Source organism: Triticum dicoccoides, chromosome 5B (assembly GCF_002162155.2).
Source record: "Triticum dicoccoides isolate Atlit2015 ecotype Zavitan chromosome 5B, WEW_v2.0, whole genome shotgun sequence".
Taxonomy (NCBI): domain Eukaryota; kingdom Viridiplantae; phylum Streptophyta; class Magnoliopsida; order Poales; family Poaceae; genus Triticum; species Triticum dicoccoides.
Window position 1 is genome coordinate 86,226,154 of NC_041389.1, and position 22,597 is coordinate 86,248,750.

Here is a 22,597-nt window from a genome sequence, read left to right on the forward strand (position 1 = left end):
GTTACTGCCCTATTTGTGTTGTTGCTTGATACTCTTTTCTATGTGTTTTTCTTCTACTCACTTGTACGAAGCGCCTGTCGCTTCTAACATCTCCTATTCCAGTGTGCAGCCATCGGCATCTCCCATCCGATGCCGCTGGTGGTCCCTCCTCCCACTCCGCTTCATCGTTGCTACGGAGCACATCTCGCTTATATATGTCTGCCCCTTTTCTATAGCACGACCACATATATTTTCTATGTTGTCGTGCCCAGCCACCTCGTCTCACCTCAAGACCTTCATGTCGGGTTGCCAGATCAATTAACCCTTCTGCCAAAGGAATGGTGTCGAAGTACTCTAAATGTGGAGATTGGAGGCCGTATTATTCGAGTATATATTGAGGAGCGCCGACGAGTTGATCTCTGGCTCTGGTGAGATTATGCCGTCCTCTTGGGGTTCCATAACATCCTGAAGTCACTCTATATAGACATGCACCTCGCTGAGTCGGCACGTCCTGAACCCATGGGCATATGCACCCATTTTTTGAAAAATGCATTTTAAACATGTTTTAAAATGATGAAAAATTCAATCCACACATACATGTTCGTAAATGTGTGTGCGCGGCATAAAGTTTTATGAAAAATGTTTTTTCGTTCTATCTCCGCAAAAAAGATAAATTTCAATGCTTCTAAATAGCATTTTACGACATATTTTTTTTGCACGGGCCACAAAACTAGTTATTTTTTCGTGAAACCTTATGTACGCACATAAAATATGAAGACGTATCCGTGCAACCTTTCTAGAATTTTTTTAGCATTTAGAAATGTATTTTTTAAAGTGAGTTCATATTTATCCGAATTCATCGATGCACTTCTCGCACCTCGCCACTCTAGATTGAGACTCCTATTACTTCGAAGCCAACAAATGAAAAACTGCAGCGACATGTTCTTGACGGCATCACTACTCCTTCTCCTCTTCTCAGTTGCCACCAGCATCCACGCCATTCTCGACTGGTGGTAGCAACTCTAGCAGACCCCGCAAAACGCCCGGCCCGCAAAAATTTCGGCGAGTATGCGGGCTCGGTTCAATTTTCCGGTCAGAACAGAGCACGCATACTCGCCCGACCCGCAAATTTTTTTGCCGCAGCCCGCAAACCGCACGTCCCGAGCAGTATAACTGTGGTTCCACGACCCTTTTGCGGGTCCAAACTCTATCCCTCCGCCGCCGTGAGCCACCCGATTTCCCTTTCCCCTCTTGCAGTTTCTCGCCGCCGGCGACCACCCGCCCCACCTCCAGCCGCCATGTGGGGGCGAATGTGGATCTCTGGACGCGGCTCCGGCAGCAGATCCAGCCGTGAGCGCGACCCGGAACGCGAGCGGAGCGTCCGGGCGGACGGCGCGAGGAAGCGTGGTGCCCGGAGGTGGACCAACCGCGGGATGTCGCCGCCGCCGAGCTTCAACCGCCGCGAGACGGAGGAGTACGACCAACGTCGCCGCCAACGACAAGGTTGAGGAGTAGCGCCGCATCCGCGTGGAGCAGGCGGCGAAGTACATCGACCTGTGTAGCTCCAGCGAGGAGGATTGAGCGTTGCTCGGCCTCCACGACGTCGTCCATTTTGCCGCGACCTCGCTGTCGTCAGATCCGACCCCCTCTACTACTAGTTAACGTAGCATTTAGTATGATCTATGCTTAGTTTGTTGATCCTGTAGTATGTATGAACTGTGTAGTATGTGATGTGATGAACTATGTGTGTGCAATTTCTTCCGCGAAAGAGTTTTTTCAAATTATGCAGGTTTAGATGCGGTATCTGATCGGCGACACATGTTTTCGACCCGCAAACGAGATCTTCGTGAAACCGCAAGTGAATTTTGCGGGTCGAATTTTTGCGGGGTCTGCTAGGGTTGCTCTAAGAAACCGTCCATGCTAGCAACAATTATTGTGTTTCTCTCTATGTAGATACGGTGTGGAGAAGCTTTTTTTTTGAACATCAGTACAGACACAAGCGCTCATACACACACGCATACACTCACCCCTATGAACGCACACGCGCACACCCTACCCCTATGAGCACCCCCGAAAGACTGAGGCGGCATATCATCTTGAAGTTTACGAAGTCACCGTAGGCACCTCGTCATCGACGGGAAAGTCTCCTCCCACTGAATGCGCATCGCCGGAAATCCTGAAATAAATCCAGAAATAAATACGAGCACCAGGATTTGAACCCTGTTGGGCTGTGGATATCATAGTTCCTCTAACCATTCAATCACAAGTTGGTTCCTTTCGGTAGACCAGGTGAGGAAGGACCGATGCAGTAAGATTGCAAAAAAGTTGTACAGGCCATATTAAATCCATCGGGGTAGCGTGCTTCAGAACCAGTTGTTACAAATGATTGCCAAAAGCTGATGGCGGAATTTGAGGGGCTAACCTTGCTGCTCATGAGCTTGATGGGTTTGGCTTCATTGAAAGGACCGGATTTTCGTGGCAGGATCGGCCCGCTAACTTTCTAGTCCCAACTCATGTAAACGAGTTGGTGGTTATTTGAATAAAGTCGCCAAAGATACAAAAATATATTAATGTTAGATGCTGGCAAGCAAGGACATGTGACGGTCTCTTATTGGCCCAGCACAATAATTCGGAGTTTTGGACCCGTCACTATTAGAAGAAAGCTTATAGATAGAAATTTAGTAGTAGCGCTAGTTATAGGGTCAGCGCTATCGACACTTAGTAGTAGCGCTGGTTGACAACAAGCGCTACAGGTATCAAAGTAGCAGTAGTGCTGGGCCACCAGGCAGCGCTACTGCTAAGTGGTCCCATGGCCACCGGTAGGGGCTACACGTAGTAGTAGCAGTTGGCTGGAACCAACGCTACTACTAGGGACATAGCAGTAGCGCTGGGCCACCAGCCCACCGCTACCGCTAAGTCTGCATGGTGGGCCCAACTTAGCAGTAGCGCTGGGCGAGCAACCAGCGCTACTGTTAATTCTACCTTATCCTCCCCCTGCCGGCCCGAACACTCTTCCTTCCCACACACTCTCATCGTCCGCTGCTACCGCCCGCTGTCGCGCCGCCGCCGTCGCCCGGTATGTCTCCCTCCCTCCTTTCTCCCTTCCTCCTCCGACCCTGCCTCTCCCTCCATCGTCCCTCGCCCTTCTCCCTCCCTGCTCCCTCCCCCTCTCCCTCCATCCCTCTCTCCCTCCCAGCCCTCTCCCTCCCTCCGACCCCTCCTGCATTGCATAGACAGATGGATAGAAAGATAGATAGATAGATGGTTAGAACTATTGTATTTTTGATATATTGTATAGATAGACAAATGGATGGATATATGGATGGATGGATATATTGATGGATATATAGATAGATGGATGGAAGGATAGATGTTAGGGCTAGAACTAGGGTATTTTTAGTAAATGTATATGTCTTTTCAATATTTAGGGTTAGAACAAGGTTTACCAAATTTTTAGGGTTAGAACTAGGTTTAGACAAATTGATGGATAGATGGGCATTACAAATTATTAGGGTTAGAACTAGGTTTTACAAATTTTGTTTCTGTTTTAGACATATGGTTTCACTAAGTCCTAATAATGTTTTTGTTTATATTTTGTTTTTGTAGAAATCAAGGAGCCCCTGCATCATCCCGACCGCGTCGTCCCTATCACCGACCCCCTCCGACCTCGAGGTGAGACTAGTCAAATCCCCATGTCAATGATGATGTAGATGTTTTGATAGATGTAGTAGAGTAGTAGATGAGTAATTGTGACAATGTGATGACCAACCAAACACCTCCAAGTGGCCTATGTTTTGCCGGAGTGTCGATTAATTTCCACTTTGGCAAATTTCAGGCGCTCGATATGTCCTTTTTAGCAAAGGTCATGCCGGATTATTCCATGAATTTTGACATGACTTGTGCTAGAATATGTAGGAAATATCGAGTCGTCCGGATTTTCTAGGAAGATAATTAAGCGACATTTCGGGTTGACTTAAGTCTGTCGAGACTCCATAAATGACAATCAAAAAATGAGTGAGGGAGAAAGTCTCCACCATATATGAGAGAAGAATAATCTCGAATGTTGTCGTGGGGGTCGGTTCTCCTTCTTCTCCTTGTGCTAGACCTTTATTATGCACTAGGTGAAGGAAATATGCCCTAGAGGCAATAACAAAGTTATTATTTATTTCCTTATTTCATGATAAATGTTTATTATTCATGCTAGAATTGTATTAACCGGAAACATAATACATGTGTGAATACATAGACAAACATAGTGTCACTAGTATGCCTCTACTTGAACTAGCTCATTGATCAAAGATGGTTATGTTTCCTAACCATAGGCATGTGTTGTCATTTGATTAATGGGATCACATCATTAGGAGAATGATGTGATTGACTTGACCCATTCCGTTAGCTTAGCACTTGATCGTTTAGTATGTTGCTATTACTTTCTTCATGACTTATACAAAGTTCCTGCAACTATGAGATTGTGCAACTCCCGTTTACCAGAGGAACACTTTGTGTGCTACCAAACGTCACAACGTAACTGGGTGATTATAAAGGTGCTCTACAGGTGTCTCCGAAGGTACATGTTGAGTTGGCATAATTCGAGATTAGGTTTTGTCACTCCGATTGTCGGAGAGGTATCTCTGGGCCCTCTCGGTAATACTCATCACCTAAGCCTTGCAAGCATTGTAACTAAAGAGTTAGTTATGAGATGATGTATTACGGAACGAGTAAAGAGACTTGCCAGTAACGAGATTGAACTAGGTATTGGATACCGACGATTGAATCTCGGGCAAGTAACATACCGATGACAAAGGGAACAACGTATGTTGTTATGCGGTTTGACCAATAAAGATCTTCTTAGAATATGTGGGAACCAATATGAACATCCAGGTTCCGTATTGGTTATTGACCGAGAATAGTTCTAGGTCATGTCTACATAGTTCTCGAACCCGTAGGGTCCGCACGCTTAACGTTACAATGACAGTTTTATTATGAGTTTATAAGTTTTGATGTACCGAAGGTTGTTCGGAGTCCCAGATGTGATCATGGACATGACGAGGAGTCTCGAAATGGTCGAGACATAAAGATTGATATATTGGATGACTATATTCGGACACCGGAAGTGTTCCGGGTGTTTTCGAAGAAAAACCGGAGTACTAGAGGGTTACCGGAACCCCCCCGGGAAGTAATGGGCCTTGATGGGCCCTATTGGAGAGAGAGAGAGGGGCCGGCCAGGGCAAGTGGCGCGCCCCCTCCCCTTGAGTCCGAATAGGACAAGGAAGGGGGGGGCCCTTGCCTTCCCCCTCTCCCACTCCTTCCTTCCTCCTCCTTCTTGGAATAGGAAAGGGAGGGGGAAACCTACTTGGAGTAGGTTTCCCCCTCCTAGGGTGCGCCTCCCCTTAGGCCGGCCCCCTTCTCCTCTCCCTCTTTATATACGGGGGCGGGAGGCACCCCATAGACACACAAGTTGATCTACGGATCGTTCCTTAGCCGTGTGCGGTGCCCCTCTCCACCATAATCCACCTCGGTCATATCGCCGCGGAGTTTAGGAGAAGCCCTGCGCCGGTAGAACATCATCATCGTCACCACGCCGTCGTGCTGAAGAAACTCATCCCCGACGCTTCGCTGGATTGGAGCCCGGGGGACGTCATCGAGCTGAACGTGTGCTGAACACGGAGGTGCCGTACGTTCGGTGCTTGGATCGGTCGATTCGTGAAGACGTACGACTACATCAACCGCGTTGTCATAACGCTTCCGCTTAACGGTTTACGAGGGTATGTAGACAACACTCTCCCCTCTCGTTGCTATGCCATCACCATGATCTTGCGTGTGTGTAGGAATTTTTTTTGAAATTACTACGTTCCCCAACAATGGCATCAGAGCCTAGGTTTTATGGTTTGATGTTATATGCACGTGTAGAACACAAGTGAGTTGTGGGCGATATAAGTCATACTGCTTACCAGCATGTCATACTTTGGTTCGGCGGTATTGTTGGATGAAGCGGCCCGGACCGACATTACGCATACGCTTACGCGAGACTGGTTTTACCGCCGTGCTTTGCACACAGGTGACTAGCGGGTGTCAGTTTCTCCAACTTTAGTTGAACCGAGTGTGGCTACGCCCGGTCCTTGCGAAGGTTAAAACAGCATCAACTTGACAAACTATCGTTGTGGTTTTGATGCGTAGGTGAGATTGGTTCTTGCTTAAGCCCGTGGCAGCCACGTAAAACTTGCAACAACAAAGTAGAGGACGTCTAACTTGTTTTTGCAGGGCATGTTGTGATGTGATATGGCCAAGACGTGATGCTATATTTTATTGTATGAGATGATCATGTTTTGTAACCGAAGTTATCGGCAACTGGCAGGAGCCATATGGTTGTCGCTTTATTGTATGAAATGCAAACGCCCTGTAATTGCTTTACTTTATCACTAAGCGGTAGCGATAGTCGTAGAAGCAATAGATGGCGTAAACGACAACGATGCTATGATGGAGATCAAGGTGTCGCGCCGGTGACGATGGTGATCACGACGGTGCTTCGGAGATGGAGATCACAAGCACAAGATGATGATGGCCATATCATATCACTTATATTGATTGCATGTGATGTTTATCCTTTATGCATCTTATCTTGCTTTGATTGACGGTAGCATTTTAAGATGATCTCTCACTAAAATTATCAAGAAGTGTTCTCCCTGAGTATGCACCGTTGCCAAAGTTTGTCGTGCCCAGACACCACGTGATGATCGGGTGTGATAAGCTCTACGTCCATCTACAACGGGTGCAAGCCAGTTTTGCACACGCAGAATACTCGGGTTAAACTTGACGAGCCTAGCATATGCAGATATGGCCTCGGAACACGGAGACCGAAAGGTCGAGCGTGAATCATATAGTAGATATGATCAACATAATGATGTTCACCATTGAAAACTACTCCATCTCACGTGATGATCGGTTATGGTTTAGTTGATTTGGATCACGTGATCACTTAGATGACTAGAGAGATGTCTGTCTAAGTGAGAGTTCTTAAGTAATATGATTAATTGAACTTAAATTTATCATGAACTTAGTCCTGGTAGTATTTTGCAAATTATGTTATAGATCAATAGCTCGCATTGTTGCTTTCATATGTTTATTTTGATATGTTCCTAGAGAAAATTGTGTTGAAAAATGTTAGTAGCAATGATGCGGATTGGATCCGTGATCTGAGGTTTATCCTCATTGCTGCGCAGAAGAATTATGTCCTTGATGCACCGCTAGGTGACAAACCTATTGCAGGAGCAAATGCAGACGTTATGAACGTTTGGCTAGCTCAATATGATGACTACTGGATAGTTTAGTGCACCATTCTTAACGGCTTAGAATCGGGACTTCAAAGACGTTTTGAACGTCATGGACCATATGAGATGTTCCAGGAATTGAAGTTAATATTTCAAGCAAATACCCGAGTTGAGAGATATGAAGTCTCTAACAAGTTCTATAGCTAAAAGATGGAGGAGAATCGCTCAACTAGTGAGCATGTGCTCAGATTGTCTGGGTACTTCAATCGCTTGAATCGAGTGGGAGTTAATCTTCCAGATAAGATAGTGATTGACAGAATTCTCTAGTCACCATCACTAAGTTACTGGAACTTCGTGATGAACTATAGTATGCAAGGGATAACAAAAACGATTCCCGAGCTCTTCGTGATATTGAAATCGACGAAGGTAGAAATCAAGAAAGAGCATCAAGTGTTGATGATTAACAAGACCACTAGTTTCAAGAAAAAGGCAATGGGAAAGAAAGGGAACTTCAAGTGGAAAGACAAGCAAGTTGTCACTCCTGCGAAGAAGCCCAAAGCTGGACCATAGCCTGAAACTGAGTGCTTACACTGCAAAGGAAATGGTCACTGGAAGTGGAAATGCCCTGAACATTTGGTGGATAAGAAGGATGGCAAAGTGAACAAAGGTATATTTGATATACAAGTTTTTGATATGTGCCTTACTAGTGTTTATAGTAGCCCCTGAGTATTTGATACTTGTTCGGTTGCTAAGATTAATAACTCGAAACAGGAGTTACAGAATAAACAGAGACTAGTTGAAGGGGAAGTGACGATGAGTGTTGGAAGTAGTTCCAAAGATTGATATGATCATCATCAAACACTCCCTAAACTTTCGGGATAAGTGTTAAACCTAAATAAATGTTATTTAGCGTTTGCGTTGAGCATGAATATGATTTGATCATGTTTATTGCAATACGGTTATTCATTTAAAGTCAGAGAATAATTGTTGTTCTGTTTACATGAATAAAACCTTCAATGGTCATACACCCAATGAAAATAGTTTATTGGATCTCGATCGTAGTGATGCACATATTCATAATATTGATGCCAAAAGATGCAAAGTTAATAATGATAGTGCAACTTATTTGTGGCACTGCCGTTTTGGTCATATCAGTGTAAAGCGCATGAAGAAACTCCATAAATATGGATTTTCGGAATCACTTGGTTATGAATCATTTGATGCTTGCGAACCGTGCTTTTTGTGCAAGATGACTAAAACTCCGTTCTCCGGAACAATGGAACAAGCTACTGACTTATTGGAAATAATACATGCCGATGTATGCGATCCAATGAGTGTTGATGCTCGTGGCAAGTATCGTTATTTTCTGACCTTCACAAGATGATTTGAGCAGATATGGGTATATCTACTTGATGAAACATAAGTCTGAAATAGTTGAAAGGTTCAAAGAATTTCAGAGTGAAGTGGAAAAATCATCGTAACAAGAAAATAAAGTTTCTGCAATCTGATCGCGGAAACGAATATTTGAGTTACGAGTTTGGTCTTCAATTAAAACAATGTGGAATAGTTTCACAGCTCACGCCACCTGGAACACCACAACGTTATGGTGTGTCCAAACATCGTAACCGCACTTTATTGGATATAGTGCGATCTATGATATCTCTTACTGATTTACCACTATTGTTTTTGGGTTATGCATTAGAGACAGCTGCATTCACGTTAAAAGGGCACCATCTAAATCCGTTGAGACGACACCATATGAACTGTGGTTTAGCAAGAAACCCAAGTTGTCATTTCTTAAAGTTTGGGGCTGCGATGCTTATGTGAAAGAGTTTCATCCTGATAAGCTCGAACCCAAATCGGAGAAGTGCGTCTTCATAGAATACCCAAAGGAAATTGTTGGGTACACCTTCTATCACAGATCCGAAGGCAAGATATTCGTTGCTAAAAATGGATCCTTTCTAGAGAAGGAGTTTCTCTCGAAAGAAGTGAGTGGGAGGAAAGTAGAACTTGATAAGGTAATTGTACCTTCTCCTGAATTGGAAAATAGTTCATCACTGAAATCAGTTCCAGTGATTCCTACACCAATTAGTGAGGAAGCTAATGATGATGATCATGAAACTTCTGATCAAGTTGCTATAGAACCTCGTAGGACCTCCAGAGTACGGTCCGCACCAGAGTGGTACGGTAATCCTATTCTGGAAGTCATGTTACTAGACCATGATAAACCTACGAACTATGAGGAAGCGATGATGAGCCCAGATTCTGCAAAATGGCTGGAGGCCATGAAATCTGAGATGAGATCCATGTATGAGAACAAAGTGTGGACTTTGGTGGAGTTGCCCGATGATCGGCAAGCCATAGAAAATAAATGGATCTTCAAGAGGAAGACGGACGCTGATAGTAGTGTTACTATCTACAAAGTTAGACTTGTCGGAAAAGGTTTTTGACAAAGTTCAAGATGTTGAATACAATGAGATTTTTTCACTCGTATCGATGCTTAAAAGTCTGTTCGAATCATATTAGCAATTACCACATTTTTTGAAATCTGGCAAAAAGATGTCAAAACGGCATTTCTTAATGGATTTATTAAAGAAGAGTTGTATATGATGCAACCAGAAGGTTTTTGTCAATCCTAAAGGTGCTAACAAAATGTGCAAGCTCCAGCGATCCATCTATGGACTGGTGCAAGCATCTCGGAGTTGGAATATACGCTTTGATAAGTTGATCAAAGTATATAGTTTATACAGACTTGCAGTGAAGCCTGTATTTACTAGAAAGTGAGTGGGAGCACTATAATATTTCTGATAAGTATATGTGAATGACATATTGTAGATCGGAAATAATGTAGAATTATTCTGCAAAGCATAAAGGAGTGTTTGAAAGGAGTTTTTCAAAGAAAGACCTCGGTAAAGCTGCTTACATATTGAGCATCAAGATCTATAGAGATAGATCAAGACGCTTGATAAGCTTTTTCAATGAGTAAATACCATGACAAGATTTTGAAGTAGTTCAAAATGGAATAGTCAAAGAAAGAGTTCTTTCCTGTGTTACAAGGTGTGCAATTGAGTAAGACTCAAAGCCCGACCACGGCAGAAGATAGAAAGAGAATGAAAGTCATTCCCTATGCCTCAGCCATAGGTTCTATAAAGTATGCCATGCTGTATACCAGATCTATTGTATACCCCACCACTGAGTTTGACAAGGGAGTACAGTAGTGATCTAGGAGTAGATCACTAGACAACGGTCAAAATTATCCTTAGTGGTATAAGGATATGTTTCTCGATTATGGAAGTGACAAAAGGTTCATCGTAAAGGGTTACGTCGATGAAAGTTTTGCCACTGATCTAGATGACTCTAAGTCTCAATCTGGATACATATTGAAAGTGGGAGCAATTAGCTAGAGTAGCTCCGTGCAGAGTATTGCAGACATAGAATATTTGCAAAATACATACGGCTCTGAATGTGACAGACCCGTTGACTAAACTTCTCTCACGAGCAAAACATGATCATACCTTTGTACTCTTTGGGTGTTAATCACATAGAGATGTGAACTAGATTATTGACTCTAGTAAACCCTTTGGGTGTTGGTCACATGACGATGTGAACTATGGGTGTTAATCATATACAGATATGATTATTGGTGTTAAATCACATGGCGATGTGAACTAGATTATTGACTCTAGTGCAAGTGGGAGACTGAAGGAAATATGCCCTAGAGGCAATAATAAAGTTATTATTTATTTCCTTATTTCATGATAAATGTTTATTATTCATGCTAGAATTGTATTAACCGGAAACATAATACATGTGTGAATACATAGACAAACATAGTGTCACTAGTATGCCTCTACTTGAACTAGCTCATTGATCAAAGATGGTTATGTTTCCTAACCATAGGCATGTGTTGTCATTTGATTAATGGGATCACATCATTAGGAGAATGATGTGATTGACTTGACCCATTCCGTTAGCTTAGCACTCGATCGTTTAGTATGTTGCTATTGCTTTCTTCATGACTTATACAAAGTTCCTGCAACTATGAGATTGTGCAACTCTCGTTTACCGGAGGAACACTTTGTGTGCTACCAAACGTCACAACGTAACTGGGTGATTATAAAGGTGCTCTACAGGTGTCTCCGAAGGTACATGTTGAGTTGGCATAATTCGAGATTAGGTTTTGTCACTCCGGTTGTCGGAGAGGTATCTCTGGGCCCTCTCGGTAATACTCATCACCTAAGCCTTGCAAGAATTGTAACTAATGAGTTAGTTATGAGATGATGTATTACGGAACGAGTAAAGAGACTTGCCAGTAACGAGATTGAACTAGGTATTGGATACCGACGATCGAATCCCGGGCAAGTAACATACCGATGACAAAGGGAACAACGTATGTTGTTATGCGGTTTGACCGATAAAGATCTTCGTAGAATATGTGGGAACCAATATGAACATCCAGGTTCCACTATTGGTTATTGACCGAGAATAGTTCTAGGTCATGTCAACATAGTTCTCGAACCCGTAGGGTCCGCACGCTTAACGTTACGATGACAGTTTTATTATGGGTTTATAAGTTTTGATGTACCGAAGGTTGTTCGGAGTCCCGGATGTGATCATGGACATGACGAGGAGTCTCGAAATGGTCGAGACATAAAGATTGATATATTGGATGACTATATTCAGACACCGGAAGTGTTCCGGGTGTTTTCGGAGAAAAATCGGAGTACCGGGGGGTTACCGGAACCCCCCCGGGAAGTAATGGGCCTTGATGGGCCCTATTGGAGAGAGAGAGGGGCCGGCCAGGGCAAGTGGCGCGCCCCCTCCCCTTGAGTCCGAATAGGACAAGGAAGGGGGGGGGGCCTTGCCTTCCCCCTCTCCCACTCCTTCCTTCCCCCTCCTTCTTGGAATAGGAAAGGGAGGGGAGAAACCTACTTGGAGTAGGTTTCCCCCTCCTAGGGCGCGCCTCCCCTTAGGCCGGCCCCCTCCTCCTCTCCCCCTTTATATACGGGGGCGGGGGGCACCCCATAGACACACAAGTTGATCTACGGATCGTTCCTTAGCCGTGTGCGGTGCCCCTCTCCACCATAATCCACCTCGGTCATATCGTCGCGGAGTTTAGGAGAAGCCCTGCGCCGGTAGAACATCATCATTGTCACCACGCCGTCGTGCTGACGAAACTCATCCTCGACGCTTCGCTGGATTGGAGCCCGGGGGACGTCATCGAGCTGAACGTGTGCTGAACACGGAGGTGCCGTACGTTCGGTGCTTGGATCGGTCGATTCGTGAAGACGTACGACTACATCAACCGCGTTGTCATAACGCTTCCGCTTAACGGTCTACGAGGGTACGTAGACAACACTCTCCCCTCTCGTTGCTATGCCATCACCATGATCTTGCGTGTGCGTAGGAATTTTTTTTGAAATTACTACGTTCCCCAACACTAGGGGAAGGAGGAGTAACGACCATCACCGATGGTTGAAAAATCCGCGAGGGAGTGTGTCCACCATATACGAGAGAGGGCGAAGAATCCCGATTGTTGTCGTTGGGGTGGTTTCTCCTTCTTCTTCTTGTGCTAGACATTTGTTATGCACTAGGGGAAGGAGGAGTAACGACCATCACCGGCGGTCCATCAGTGAGGGAGTGTCCACCATATACACCACATGAAATGAGATGAGAGTTTTCAAAAAAAGACTCGACAGACCGACAGTCAACCCATGATGAATAATAATGATCTAATTTAGTTTTTGTAGTACATATATTGAATTTTAGAAGTTTAATCTTTGAATTATGAACATAGGAAATGCCTGACAACGACGATAGGATCCCGGAGTGCAACTACTGCGGCGACGACCGGGGTCTGTGCGACAGGCCTCATCTGGTAGATGGTCGGCACTTTAGTGTTAAGCTCGATGAGACCTTCGATGTTGAAACGGTACGCAACGACAAGTCTTTTTTCGTAATTAAGCATGACTTCTGCTTCTTCAACGTGTAATTGTCGTCTTACAATTCAACTAGCTTATCCCATCTCATGCAAGACGCTATGTCTTGGAGCATCTGAATTTTGAAGATCATGAAAACATGGAGACAAAGATAGTTCATCTCAAGACCCATCATGGTTATGATTTTGCTGTAAAGCTATACAGTCGGAGAGCGTATCCCATTTTGGTTGCTAGAATTGGGAAGCACTATGCAAGGCGTATGATTTTCAGGAGAGTATGTATGTCACGTACAATCTTGGTGATCCTGACGATGGCATTTGGGTCCTTGTTGATACGCTTCCACTTCTACCTCTATGTGAGTTTCTCAAATATATTTATTAAGTAATATATATTATTTATTTTAAAATAGTTGACAACTTATTTTCATTGATAACTTAATTTTTATTCTTCAAAAAATGTACGGAAGATGGTAGACAGAACCTACTACACTGATGGCGCTGAATTAACTTATGAGAAGAAGGATCATCTTGTCTCATTTATTATTGATGTTGAGAATTATAATATCAATTATGAAACTCCTGCACATTATGGTCAATACGTGTCAATAATGCACGTGTTGAACTACGATAACATCCATGGAGTTGTCATGGCAATTTTTTTTACTATTACGACATCCGTGCATCTTTTGCATATATTTTTCTAAAGCTAATCTACATTGCATAAAATCATATGATGAAACTACTGTATATAAAATCTATACAAATACAGCGACAATAAGCTGCAGCGAAAAATATAGGAAAATTTAGCAGTAGCGCTTTTCATTAGAAATGCTACTGCTATTTACTGTTATCAGTAGTGCTGTTTTGAATGGCACACTACTGCTAATTAGGTATATCAGTAGCGCCGGAAAACCAACCAGCGCTACTGCTACCAGTTAGCGGTAGCGCCTTAGTGGTAACGCTAGTACCAACGCTACTGATAGCTCTAATTCCAGCGCTACTGCTAGGGTTATCCTTAGCAGTGCGTTTGAGTTAGGATCGGCTCAAGGAAAAAGAAATTACGGAAAAAATTTCTAGTCTATTCATCTTCAAGCAATTTAATCACTAGCTATTATTAATTTGTTTGCAAAATCTTTTGCATTTGTATCACAAAATATCACAATTGATTGGGGGATGTCAGTTTTTATTTGTTTTTTTGTTTGCGGGGAGGGAGAGGTGCATGGATCGATTCTTGAAACACTGTGTATACAATGGAGTAGATGTAACAACTAACCACACGTACGTTACGCAGTGCAAAGCCACTGACCAGCTGCATTCCACCATCGTATCGCCTTGCTTGTTCGTTCCTGGCTATATATCCCCCCCTTCTTGCCTCTCGGCGTTGCGTTGCTCCCTGCTCTTGTCCCAGGAAATTAAGCTCTCGATCTCGATCGTCCCTGACTCCGTACTCGGGACATGGCGGGGCGCGACGGCGCCGTGGCCGTGATGGCGCTGGCGGAGGATGAGGCAAGGAGGAGGAGGAGGCGGGCGGAGCGGGTGGCGCTGCCGGCCGGCATGATGCTGGTGCAGGTGCTGACGGTGGTGACCATGCTGCTCTCCAAGGTGGCTCTCAACAGCGGCATGCACCCGCTCGTCCTGCTCGTCTACCGGAACCTCGTCGCCGCCGCCTTCGTCGCCCCCCTCGCCGTCGTCTTCGAGAGGTACGCACGCACGCCTGACCAATCGATCGATGGTATACTACGGTGCAACATCCATCGATTAGTTCTAGAGAAAGTACGTACGTTTGCACTAATTTTCACGCACGTACGGCGTGCGATGTGTGTTCGCCGCGTCCGCCCCAAACTGTATATTTCCATGCGTCATCCATTCATTCATGCATGAACCGTCTTTTGTACGTATTTTGTTTCAGTATACTGGTTATTTATTAGCTAATTAATTCGCTATGCTATGCTATGCATGCGACGCCGACCATGTAGCTAAAGCTAGCTCGAGTGACGAACGAGTGGATCGACGTATATTTGACCCTTGCCGGCGGATTAGTTGCGGTGTTAATATGATGGTCTGGGTCATATATAGATATTATTCACGCAGTTTATTTAATTAGCAATACGTATTCTCACGCACTGCCTCTCTAATTTAATATAAGACGTAGTTTGACACTGTCATGGAAGTAGTAAAACTTTTGACATTGACACACATTTGGCCACAACTGCCAAATTCGACAATCATTGGTAATTTTGGGGCGATTAACGTACAAATTAGCTAGTTTTCGTGACAGCGCTCTACACACATGCGTGCAACTCTCTCCATTTGTGCTGATCGATGGATCGACCCTGATCATGCATGCATGCACATAGTAGTAGGAACACGCCAGTAGCTGCACTAATTGATGCTACATCTACAAAGGTTTACTTCAAGATTTTACATACAAATAACTGACGGGGAGGATTGTGATTGGTAATAGGGGAATGAGGGTGCCCATCCCACTTAAAATCAAGAGGGAGAGAGAGAATTAGGCCCTGTTTGTTTAAAAAGTCCTAGGACTTTTTTTAGTCCCAACTAAAAAGTCTCTAGTCCCTACCTGTTTGTTTCCAGGGACTAAATATGGACTAGAGGATAATAAATGACGTGCTAAAAGACCATGCTGCCCCTAATAATTAACTAGTACAGACTAGTACATATATATAAATGATAAAAACAGAAAAAACCACTTGTTCATTTGCCGATAGAAGTCCCAGTTCGGCACTTCGCCGCATTGCAATCTGCCGCTAATAATTAACTAGTACAGATTACATAAATAATAACAACAGAAGTCCCAGTTCGGCTCCTGAAAAACCACTTGTTCATCGCATATAGAAGTCCCAGGGCCAACAACACTAGAAGAGAACACTTGTTCATGCCAACAATTGTTCATAAGAACAGAAATAAGCTTGTTCGTAACAACCAAAACAACACTAGAAGAGAACACTTGTTCGTGCCAACAATTGTTCATAAGAGCAGAAATAAGCTTGTTCGTAACAACCAAAACAACACTAGAAGAGAACACTTGTTCGTGCCAACAATTGTTCATAAAAACCGAAATAAGTGAGATTACATGAGCGAAGAACACTTGTCCATAAGAACCGAAATAATATATTATTGCTGTTTCAAGCTCCACAACCCATCAGCGACCCAATTTCTAAATTGATTCATAGCAGCACTATCCATCTCATTGGTTGAATCATTTGTTGGAGTGGTCGTTGGCACAGGCAATGGTACATAATTTTCATCTTGATCACACTTGTCGAAATCTATATCAGCTAGTTGACTTTCTCTAATAAAATTGTGCAGTGCAATGCAGGCCACAATGATTTTGCTTTGTTTCTGTTGTGGATAACTTGGTAAGTGAAACAAAATCCTCCACTTGTTCTTCAAGACTCCAAAACACCTCTCGATGAAATTTCTAAGTGAAGAATGGCTGAAATTGAAGCGTTCCTTTTTTCCTCTAGGCATTGTGCCATCACGGTACTCCTGGAAATGATAGGTTAACCCCTTGTATGGTGCAAGATAACCAGGTCTATTTGGGTATCCTGAGTCCACAAGATAGAACTTTTCAGGTGGAGGTTTTGGAAACTTGTCACCAAATCTGGATCGGGCATCATTGAAGACCCTCATGTCATGCACCGATCCTGGCCAACCGGCTAGGACAAATGTGAATCTCATATTAAAGTCACACACACACATCACATTCTGACTCTTCTCCTTATGTCTATTCCCATGCTGGACAGCAGTGGCAACTGGTACCACAACTTATATGTGTGTCCCATCTATTGCTCCAATGCAATTGTCCATAAATGGTGCATACTTTCTAGATCTTAGTTTTGAATGCACAGTTTTGAATTGAGGATCTGTTGGCTTGATGATGTCTTTTGCGAGCTTGATCAGGCAGGCTAAAACCTTATCAAACTTTCTTACAATTGTGTCCAATGACCTAACAAATCTGTTTTCTGCTTGTCTTAGAGATTGAGGGGAACCAACTATCCACAGAAACAGGCCTAGAGACTCAACTGATGACATTCTTTTGGTTGACTTCAAACCATAGGAATCAACAAGCGCACTATGTAATTTTTCAAAGACTGTTCTATGCATTCTAAACATGTTGTAACAGGAAGTTTTGTTGCCTAGTGTTGTCATAACCCAATCATACCCAGACTGTATTGGTACTCTTCTAGGTCCTTTGTTACAGTAAGAGTCCAAGTGGTACATACCAACCATGCAGGCCATCTGCAGCATTCTTCTCTTTCTGTTTTGGTGCATCAACAACATCAGTGCTTCATCATCACTACTGCTCCCATCAGCACTGCTGCCATCGTCAGCACTGCTGCCATTGTCCTGAAACATGCAAACATTAGTACAAATTGTTCATCATGCACCACCTCTTCAACTAGCAAACATTAGTACACCCAAACATTATGAAACACAGTAACATGCAATGATCATTTAGCAAGGTCGCACACTACAGGTCCATTACATAGTTATTTTGGAAAATAGAACACTAGTACAGAAGAACACTAGGACAACTTCTTCATCATGCACCACCTCTTCAACCAAGTCAGTCTAGCATCATCACTTGTAATGTTCTCAAATATGACTCTGTTTGCCTCATCTGCAAACAGTTGAGTTGCCATGAAGTACTCGACACTTGTTTCTTCTGCACCACATTGAACCGCCAATTTTTGACAAAGAGTAATGCTCTCCTTAGTGCTGTTTGATTTCTTCTCTCTTGCCTTGTCCTTTGCTTCCTGCCTTTTGTTTGCATATTCAGTTTCACCATTGGGCTCTTGTGTTTCTTGCCTGGGCTTGTTGCTGACTGTTCAGCGCCGCTGCTTCCCCTCTTCCTGCTGGTGGTGCTCATTGGACTCTGCTCATGTCCATCATCGGCAGCATCATATTCTTCTTCCTCTTCATCTACGGGCACATAAGCTGACGATCCATCAACTGCCACACCTTGGAATAGCTCTATAAGCATATCCAAATACTCAGGATTGCCAGCCTTGAATTTTCTGACATCTGGTCTTTCCTGCAGCATTAGTTAGGTAATTAGGACAAGGCTAACTAATGTAATCAACTATGAGCAATTCAACTGTTATTTGCTGAATGATGTACCTTAATTTTTTTTGTCCACCACTCACTTGATGCGGTTATAGCCCCGTCTCCAGTTCGGCCACAACCAGTTTGCTGCCCCAACCACGCCCAAGCGCTATAGAAGCTCTTGAGTTTAGTTAAACAATTTTTGAATTGCTTGGTAGTATGGAGGAGGCCGGCGCGTTCATAAAATTTTGTCTTCATATTATTGTAGGCTCTAGTTGTCCAAGCACCATTCACACAGTGCCCATCCCTAGCTTCCTCACAGGCAATGTTACAAAATATCGTAATATTCTCGTCTGTCCAATCAGCCTTGGCAATGTTTTTCTAAACAAAAAATAACAAATACACAATTCAACAAATTGGGTGGTGAATTCCATATAGAAATATATTCGGTGGTGAATTCCATATACAAATTTAACTATATCTATTTACAGCAACAGAACACATGTACATGAATTTGCACAACTCAGTTACAAAAAGTCTTCTACACCCAGTTACAAAAAGAAGATGAATCTGACAACAATTTCTACAGTCTTCTACACCCAGTTATATTGGTCTACACCCCAACTATCCAGTTTACAGCAACAGAACACATGTACATGCTGTGCTCGTAGCATCAATATGGAACTTTGCATACCAATAATTTACTGCACTTTTCATACAAATGGGCACTCGAGCACAACATCATAAGGATGGCACCAAAATGTTGATCTACTAATTATAAGGCTGATAAGGATGGCACCAAAATGTTGCATAACTGGCATGAAAATCTTTTACTAGCAAGAACACATGGACATGAATGTACAGAACTCAGAAATTTACCTCTCCAAAAACACAGTTGTCGTCTCCATCTTCAAATCCTTCACTGTCGTCTACATCTTCTGAAGGCACGGCAGATGACGATGCACGTTGCCGGCTTGCAACTTGAGAGATTGAGAATCCCCGTCCTGCGACGCCTATGCTGCCGGCCGATGAGACCCCACGGGCTCGACCTACACCGCGTGCAGTGCCCTGGGGCACGGACCTCCCACGCCCTCTGACGCCTCCGTCACCAACAGCTGTGCCCGGGGCGACGAACGGCCGCATGTGAGAGCCCGATCCACCTCCAATGTTCAGAGACCGGGCGCGGCCTCCTCCGCCCTGGGACACGGACCTCCCACGACCACGTCCAATCGGAGGAAGACCATGACCGGCCGACTCGCCACGGAGGAGTTGCTGGTACGAGCCCAAGTCGGGGTAGTCGTCGACGTTGGTGTTCAGATCGAAGAAGCCCATGCCCCTCCCCAAATTTCCGCCCGCGGATGAGCCCTGTGAAGCCTGGTGATGGGAGGGGACCTAAGAGAAGTAGTGAAGACCATCGTCTTCATCACCGTCCATGGCGGCGGCGGCGGCCAATGGAGGCGGGGCACGGGCTGGAGATGGAGGTGCGGTGCGGGGGCGGGGAGCGGCGGCGTCTGGAGGTGCGGTGCGGGGGCGGGGACGGGCCGAAGATGGAGGTGCGGTGCTGGGGCGGGGAGCGGCGGCGACTGCAGGTGCGCTGCGGAGGCGGGGAGCGGCGGCGACTCCTGTGCGGGACGGGGCAGCGAGCGGGAGAGGATAAGGCGAGGCTCGGTGGGGGCAGGGCAGGGAAAAGTCTCAAAAAGACTCTATTAGAGGGACTTCTTCTTTTTAGTCCCAAAGGCCTAGTTTAGTCCCTAAAAGTCCCTCCCGTTTGGTAAAAAAGTCTCTAAGAGGGACTTTTTCTAGTCCCTACACAAAAAAGTCCCTGTAAACAAACACCCCCTTAGTTTGGAAGGTTATGCAAACCTTTGTAGGTGTAGCATTATTGCTAATTAATTGTACCACTCTTCTCCGATTTGGAAAATGATGTATACTCCTGCCCTACTGCTTAATAGTGTGTGTACAAGACAAACACCCTTTTTTTGCGAAATGTACCAGACAAACACTTGACAGAAGTGGAAAGTTCGGACAAGGACCAGTTGGCCTGTGTTTTGATTAGTTGGGTCAGTGTCCTGACAGCTAGCTAGCTAGCGCTAGCACGCGAACTGAACTGCTAATCGAACGAGATCAGCACTAATTAATGTACTAGCTACTCTGTCTGTGTGTCAATTTGGAAAGTCACACCTACTCTTGTGAATACGTATTAACCTCTACTCCTAATTAGTGAGAGCACAAGAAATTAGTACTACGTACTTCTACTACTAATTAACCGATATGCTAGTAAATTTTATTGCTGCAAATAACCGATATGGTAATTAATAACTGAGATGTTCTCATTTTTTTTTTAATAACTGAGATAACGTCTCTTCCCGTCGATGCATGCATGCAGTATCTGGAAAGAACAGTATCTCCCATGCATCCATTTGTCTGATGTGTCCTCATTTCTTTAGTTGCCTAGCTAGCTTGTTCTTCTTGCACTGATTAATAAGTTCCTGCTTAATTGTTTTTGGATATTAATTAATTAAATAAATTGTTTCAGGGAGATGTGGAAGAAGGTGAACCCGCGAGTGTTGGGCTGGATTTCCCTCAACGCAACGTTCGGGTTCGCATCCCAATCTATTCTTACAATGCAACTTGTATTTTGTGTAGCCAGAAGTTCTATCTTTAGAAATGCATGTGTGAGAAAAAATATATCATGTTTTCATGGGTAAAAAGCATAATGTTGTTCTGAGTAGAAGAAAAGTACCCCCTTCGTTTCGATTTACTCGTCGTGGTTTCAGTCAAAATTGGACTAACTAATTCTTAGTTATTTCGATTTACACTGATATTCCTCTCACAAGTTTATGTATATATATGTATGTAGAGTACTGCTAGCGATGGGGCTGTACTACTGCGGCCTGCGGGTCACCAGCGCCGCCTACGCCGTCAACTTCCTCAACCTCATCCCCGTCGCCACCTTCATCATCGCCGTCGCGCTCCGGGCCGAGCGCCTCTCCCTCGCCGCCTGGGCCAGCAGGATGAAGCTCCTCGGAGCTGTCGTGGGCGTCGCCGGCACCATGGTCGTCAGCCTCTGCAAGGGCACCCATCTCCTGCTGCCGCACCTCCGACAGTCCTTCCACGCCAACAACCCCCACGTCGCCTCGCCCCACGGCGGCCGCGACATGGCCATCGGCACGCTTTTCCTGTGCGGGAGCTGCGTCAGCTACGCGCTCTGGTTCGTCGTGCAGGCCAAGGTCGCCAAGGTGTTCCCGTCCCGGTACTGGGCCACGGTGCTCACGTGCGCCGCGGGTAGCATTCAGTCTGCCGTGGCCGCGGCCGTGGCGGTCGTCCTCGCCCCCGCCGGCAACGGACATGGATGGGCGAGCACGTGGACGCTGCGCTGGGACCTGCAGCTGGCCACGGTGGTCTACTCCGGGGTGTTCAACACGGGCGTCACGTTCGTTCTCGTGTCGTGGGCGGTGGAGCGCCGCGGCCCAGTGTACCCTCCCATGTTCAACTCCCTGTCGCTCGTCGCCACCACCGCCGTTGACGCCGTCGTGCTCGGAACCGACGTCTACCTTGGCGGCGTGCTGGGAGCGGCGCTCGTCGTCGTCGGCCTCTATGCGTTTCTGTGGGGCAAAAGCAAGGAGCTCGCGGCCGCCAAAGCGGTCAACGCCGAGCAGGAGCTGCGGTGTGCAGGAGACGCCGACGATGGCATTGCCTAGCGATTTATCCAGCTTGGGTACGGATATGGATGGAATTAATTGAACTATTGAGCCGTAGGAACCTGTGATCACATCGCACACAGTTATTCCAATGTGTCCGGGACATAAGACAGGCAGAGTTATGCTGTTATGTGTGCTAGTTCGTCACGCTCGGCGTGGATTAAGGCCGATCCCAAACAGACACGGTATCCGCTGGACCAATCCACGGAGAGTGACATCGGACCGGCCATGCTGTTCCCTAAATGTGTGTTCTTTTTCTCCCTAAGACCGCAACACTCAGACATAATAAAAAAAATAGCACAATTCATTCATAAATAACATGTAAATATTCAACAATAATTTAATGGTGAATATTACATCCGAGATAACCGGATGTTCAACAAGTTCTCTAAATTCACTTATTCCAAATTCAACATAAGACTGGCAAGTTATGCTGTTATGTGCGCTAGTTCTTCACCCTCGGCGTGAATTAAGGCCGATCCCACGGTATCCCTGGACTAGTCCGCGGAGAGTGATAGGGAAGCCCGTCATCATGTTCCCAAGATGTCTGTTTCCGTTTTTTCTATGACCGCAAGACTCAAAATAATTAAAAACTAGCATAATTCATTCATAAATAACATGTAAATATCCAACAATAGTTT

General features: G+C 44.9%; 1 protein-coding gene across 1 annotated transcript; it reads left to right on the top strand.

The window, feature by feature from the left end:
- Positions 1–14,640: 14,640 nt before the first annotated feature.
- Positions 14,641–22,139, top strand: LOC119309144 (WAT1-related protein At5g64700-like). The gene is made up of 3 exons (XM_037585204.1): positions 14,641–14,885; positions 20,792–20,854; positions 21,116–22,139. Exons 1-3 carry the CDS (start codon positions 14,641–14,643, stop codon positions 21,954–21,956), a joined length of 1,149 nt encoding a protein of 382 aa, XP_037441101.1. The 3' UTR covers positions 21,957–22,139.
- Positions 22,140–22,597: the final 458 nt, after the last annotated feature.

Coding starts and splice junctions, on each gene's coding strand:
- LOC119309144 (XM_037585204.1), top strand. CDS start 14,641: ATGGCGGGGCGCGACGGCGCCGTGGCCGTGATGGCGCTGGCGGAGGAT. Junction 14,886..20,791: donor CTCGCCGTCGTCTTCGAGAG/GTACGCACGCAC, acceptor AAATTGTTTCAG/GGAGATGTGGAAGAAGGTGA. Junction 20,855..21,115: donor TCCCTCAACGCAACGTTCGG/GTTCGCATCCCA, acceptor ATATGTATGTAG/AGTACTGCTAGCGATGGGGC.